At 39.7% G+C, this 5,849-nt stretch overlaps 1 protein-coding gene across 1 annotated transcript in view; it reads right to left on the bottom strand.

Annotated features, from left to right (window-relative positions):
• LOC101862390 (nucleoside diphosphate-linked moiety X motif 6) overlaps positions 1 to 4,757 on the bottom strand; it is a gene marked incomplete at its 3' end in the record, with an annotated part of 7,252 nt that extends 2,495 nt beyond the window's left edge. The window contains 4 exon segments of the mRNA XM_005112220.3: positions 41 to 99; positions 1,417 to 1,623; positions 2,251 to 2,709; positions 4,739 to 4,757. Coding sequence (XP_005112277.2) covers positions 41 to 99; positions 1,417 to 1,623; positions 2,251 to 2,701 — 717 coding nt within the window.
• Between the last annotated feature and the right edge of the window lie 1,092 nt (positions 4,758 to 5,849).

The following is a 5,849-nucleotide window of genomic DNA, read 5'->3' as shown; positions in this document are numbered from 1 at the left end:
TAATAATAATAATAATAACACAAGTGAAACCAGAACTTACCGAGCGGTTTTTGTCTTTAACGACCAGCACCTCCCCAGAGTCCTCCTTGATCACAATACCTGAGGAGACCAGACAGGAAGCATAACGTAGCTGAAACCAGTTATATCATTTCATTACAGCAAAAGATTTCTTTTCTTTGAAACTAAATGTTTATGTGGCATCACATGGTGGAATCAGGGGCTCGTAAATTTTCGGGTATGTGAAGTTATCTATATCATCTGAATGCTTATTCATTTGCCTTGCTTTCAGCGGAAAAATATCCACCTAGCCAGAATAGAAGTCGAGATATTTGCGATTGAAGAAGATGGGTAGCCGGGTTTCAGTGGTTAAATCAATGAGAAAACGGCGCCAAAGTATGGTAACTTCAATAGCTTACGCGTCCTTGAATACAGAAAATTACATATTTCTTGCCTTTAAATAAGATTCTTCTGTAAAAGTCACATGGAAATGTGTTTTCATATGAACGGAGAAGGTGTTTAGCCAAAACACAAAATTTCAATAAAAGTTGCCAAACTGGTGGAAAAATGCCCTTTTCTTCGATTTCATTATTTTGACGAGCGCCTGATTTCAATACGATGCTACACATATATATATATATATGTTTCATTTTTTAAAAAATAATTCTCTTCTTTTAAACTAAATGTGTACATATATATGGATTGAATGTCCCTGTTAACATTATTGATTTATGTAGTAGGCAGAGCCTCTAAATTTGACATCCATCTCCAGTAGGACCGACCAGGACATAAAAGGAATTTTCCTTTCTCCAACCATCGTTGACAGAACTTCAACTTATCCTATTTCCCTACCTACCCACCCTTTCCAACAATAATTTTGTGTCTTTCACATTGGTATAAACCCAGAGAATTTTGCTATGATTCCAAAGCTGTTCTTGACATTAAACTGTTGTGTAAGAGGACAAGACAAAACATCCCCCCCCCCCCCCCCCCCCCCCCCCCCGCAGGCAGTGCTACTGACTAAGGTAAGTTGTCTTTAGGCGATTCCCAAAGGGGGGACATTAACATGTTGTTATGCACAGTAGAATTTTTAAAGGGCTGACTTATCAATGCCATGCTCATACTGTGCAGAAACAACATAGGATAAACTGCTGCTTTTTCTTTCCTCATCCTAACTATCGTCATTTTTCTTCTATTTCTTTTGTCTGTTTGTCGCTCTCTTGTGAACTGCTATTTCCAGGGTGCCTTGATAGTTGAAGCAGACTTTGTGCTGTTGAGGATAGAGAGGTGAGCAGAGTAAGCCTGATTCCTCGTTTGGACTTCTCTGTTGACATCTGCCCCTTAGCGCTCATATGACCTTATGCAGTTGAGAGTGCCATAAAATCTTACGAAAACGAAAACTAAAAAGACAAAACGTACCAGACACTCCGACCTGGTGTGTTGCAAATTGCGGCACTTTGCTCTCTGCTTCTGGCTTCATCCACAGGTTCAGAACAGCAGCCTTCCCCTCGGCGTGGTGGTACTCGAACCCCTGCCTCCAGGCCACAGAGACGAACCTGCTGTGGGAGATGGGGACTTTGAGCCACACACACGACAGCCCTTCTGTCCTCCACCTCAGCAGCGATTCTGGGGAATTTACAAACAGTTTTTGTCAGAATAATACAAGATCATACAATAAGGCCACATTGTAGAAAGACAAGATTTCTCCACATAAAAACCTCTCCGACTTGCAAAAGTGATCCGGTTTTTTTAGTAAACGTTTTATGCCACTTACAACACAATAGTTCATATAAGTGCCGAAGATTAGAGGTGTTACAAGAGAGTAACAATCACAAAAAAGGAGGAGAGATCAGGACGATAGATGTTCGATAGGAAAGAAGGAGCAAACCACAGCAGAGCACCCGCCAACCACCCACTAAAGAGTTCAGTGCCCATATCCAAGAAAAGTAAATTTACAGACATTATTATACAGTCTTAAGCTTTCAGCATTAATTCTTTAGTTTGTTTGTTTGAGGAGAGAGATGTAAACTGACACATCAGTGGCCATTCAGTGCAGGAAAATAAAAAGACAGAAAGACAGACAGACAGACAGACAGACAGACAGACAGACAGACAGACAGAGACCACAGAGGGAAAGAAATGAAGTCAGCACACCTCACAACTGACAAGTGTGAGAATAAACAATCAAAGTAAAGAGTAGAAAGTTTCACATTAACAGACGAAACCCTAGCGGAGGGAAAAAGAAACACTCACCGGTCAAAAGAAGGTGAAACTGGTCCTCCGTCATGTTCTGGATGTCCTGCTCCTCCTGCGGATATGCCAGGTTGACCCAGAGTCCCTGGTACCTGTCCTTCGTCCCCTGCAGCGAGGACATACTCCGACACGCCATATGGCTTACGTTGCCTCGTGCGAGATTTTTACGATAACAAAATGATGGTGGCGATGATAAAGAACGAATTGAATGATTTCTCACAGGAGGAAAGATGCTGCTGAGGTTTTCGGAACATGTTGCACCACCCCTCTCCATCACGCGACTCTGTGAACAAATATGTCTGCAGCTCCCTCTTCCTGCAAGCTGGTGCGATGCTCTGAGACACTGAACCAACATACAGACGTTGGTAATACTTCCGGAAAAGTCTATCTTCATCATGTGTACACTTCCCTTCATCCTGAGGGGCAGTAGTTGTACCTTATTCAACATCATAGTCACTTCTGAGGGGAGAAGGGATTGCACAATGTAAACAAAACTGTTGTGAAGTTAAAAGTTATTTTGAATGTCATTTATACATAAATCTAAGTCATGCTGATGTCAAAATCAATTGCTAAAGACAAATTTATTGAAGTAAAAAATTGGTAATGAACAACATGTCTATTCTCCCAAGTGTTACTCAGGCAGGAATCATGAAGACCATCACGTACATAATATAACATGATACAAGGTAGGCCAGGATGAGTAATCGATTACTCAATTAATCATGACATCAGCTGACAACAATATAATTGCTATAGCTAGTAAAAGTTCACATAAAAGGCCTACTTGAACAGCATTTGTCGTGTAATGGTTTGGTAGACTCTCTACCATGCATGCCAGAGGGGAAAACACGTAATTAAGTATGTCTTGATTTTTCTGAAGAGCTACACTGCTGGAAGCTGACAAAACGCCTTTTTAAAAAAATTCACAGCAGTTTCGAGATAAAGAGGCTTTTAACTTTTCGTCTGCATAACCATTTAAAAAAGGCGTTCTTCCAAAATCTGAATTCAACTTCAAAAACTAATCACACTTTCAATTCAGCAAAATAAAAAAAGAGGGTGCCGAAATTGAAAATAGGCTTTTTTTGTCAGCTTATAGGAGTATATCAGTAGACGTTTCCGGAAACTGTGACAGGAAGAAAAGTGAGAACTATGAAAAAAACTGTACAGCTGTGCACACACTAGACTTTTGCTCCAATGATTCACAATGATTCAGTGCGGACAGTAGTTTTTTTTTAAGAGAAACAATGAGGGAAAGTTGGCCAAACTATAGGAGAGGAATTTGTCAGCATCAGTAAAGGACCAACAACTGCCATCATTATTTCAATCGGGGTCACGGAAGGAAAGGTGCTAAAGACTGCAGGTACACATGGGTGTCAAGGTCAGAGGTTGGTATTTAATGTGGTACACAAATCTATAACACCGAGACGGATCAAAGTTCTTTTTTAGCGAGCTGTCATGATTCTTCAATCCTCGACAAAGTCCTTTCAACTTTCAAGAACAGACAAATGGGAAGTTCATCAGACAGTGTAGAATAAGGTAGGGGCTATAATTTATGATCACCGTCTCAGGTAGGCCTACTTCATTCAGAGACTGCGAAGAGAGGAATTCTTGGTAATTTCTGTATCTCACTTAGTGCCACTTGTGGTTCAAGTAGGGAATGGTCTCGACTCTAGAATTATCTAGCATCCATAAGTTACGATAATATTGTATAGTCAGGGAGTGAGTCATTGCCTCCAACGTAATGATGAGATATAGATCTATAAGTCAGATATCGGCGATTTTGTAGTTTCGTTCGTTAAAGTCAAGAGTAGGGGGGTAAGCCCCCCTGACCTAATAAAAATATGGGGGGGGGGGGGGGGGGGGGCGCTGAATGTTATCCTAATTTGATGTTTTGCAGTTAGGTAGCATCCCTACTCTTTGTGGAGCCTATTTCAAATAGTATTTGGTCATCAAGACTTCTGGATTTCTTCTCTGGATGTAAACAAATGGATCCTGGTCTTTAACGAATGTAACTAGATCTACAAGATCCAGATATCTCCATACTGTCTATAGGTCTAGTATAGGCTAGGCAAGAGGCAGCGTTCTGTAATTTTGTAATCATACTTCTCCACAAACAGCTGAGTCCAGGATTTTTGCTTAGAGCAGTAATCTAGTTATAGGCTATAAAATAGCACAGGGCAGGGCCTACTAGATCTATATTTATAAATATACCCTTCTATTGACTATTGTATTATTATTTTATTAAAATTGAACGCAGGATTGAAACGAAACCGAAGGTACAAGCCCACATTAAGTCATTATTAAGTTAATTATCGGTGCGAGTGTGTGAGCATGCCACGGATAAAAAAAATCTATCTTTTTAGTTATAAATTAAATGTTTGTCAATAGTAACAGAATTACTCCCATAGTAACCTTTGACTTTGAGACAAAGCCGTTCATCTGTACTGCTGCTAGATCTAGCAACCTACAACGCTGCTGTTCACTTCACCTGGGACAAAGTTGATGAGGTAACGATGTCAAATGTCAAACATAATATTGAGAGTCACCTCCCCTCTCCAGTCAGCTGATATTTTGTAAACAATACATGGGACGCAACTGTGTATATTGATGCCTGGTTCATAAGCTGTTCTCGTTACCTCCCTTGCATTATTCCTAAAATTGTTGCTTTTTATGTTGCCTGATCTATCTCGTCTTATCTAGAAGCTAGTTAGAAGTTGAAAACACTAGTATATCCTTTTCCAACAAGGCCAAGAACCTTGAAGAACCAAATAAACCATGTTTTTCGATGTATATGTACCCCTACATAAATTGATCTTAGAGGAATTCGCAAGATAAGGCTTCTTATTTCAACTGATAGTACATGCATGCTGTGTGTCTCCCTTGTCTTGTCAAAACTGGACTACTGTAATTCTGTTCTGTCTGGTATTTCATGGGGGCGAATGAGGAAACTGCAAGTGGCCCAAAATAACTCCGCAAGTCAAGTGCCGCAGAAAAAGAAGAAAGATCCCGCATCAAAAATGTTAAAATCTCTGCATTGGCTTCCAATTGATAGAAGAATCTAGTATAAAGTTTCAACATCTATTTTAAATGTTTTAACGATGTAGCCCCGTCATATCTATCCCGGCTTTTAACACTGTATGTTCCATCTCGTCAGTTCTGATCATCCACAGACGCTACAAAATTCAAAGCCCCTAGAATGAAATTAAGATCTTTTGCATGGCGAGAAAAGTCTCATTTTTGGGCCCCAAAATCTGGAACTCCTTGCCCCAGGATCTCAGAGAAATAACACATCCTAATACGATTACGTCATTGTTCAAGACTCCTTAATTGTTTAATTCTTAGTTATAGTGTGTTAGTAAGTGCTGATATGGTTGGGTTTCTTTTTTTTTTTTTACTGCAGTCCTTACGTGTATTTAATATATTGTTACGAAAGTTCTTTATATTAGGCCTGTGTGGTTGAACTGGCTTTTCTTGTTACTGTGAACTATTTTATCTTGTGTGAATCGCTCAGTGATTATGTGATTGGTGTAAAGCGCTCAGAGCTTATACCAGTATGGAATAGAGCACTATATAAATTCAATCTATTATTATTATTATTA

Source organism: Aplysia californica, unplaced genomic scaffold, assembly GCF_000002075.1.
Source record: "Aplysia californica isolate F4 #8 unplaced genomic scaffold, AplCal3.0 scaffold01210, whole genome shotgun sequence".
NCBI lineage: Eukaryota > Metazoa > Mollusca > Gastropoda > Aplysiida > Aplysiidae > Aplysia > Aplysia californica.
The sequence above is the reverse complement of the archived record's forward strand: the minus strand, read 5'-3'. Positions and strand labels throughout refer to the sequence as shown.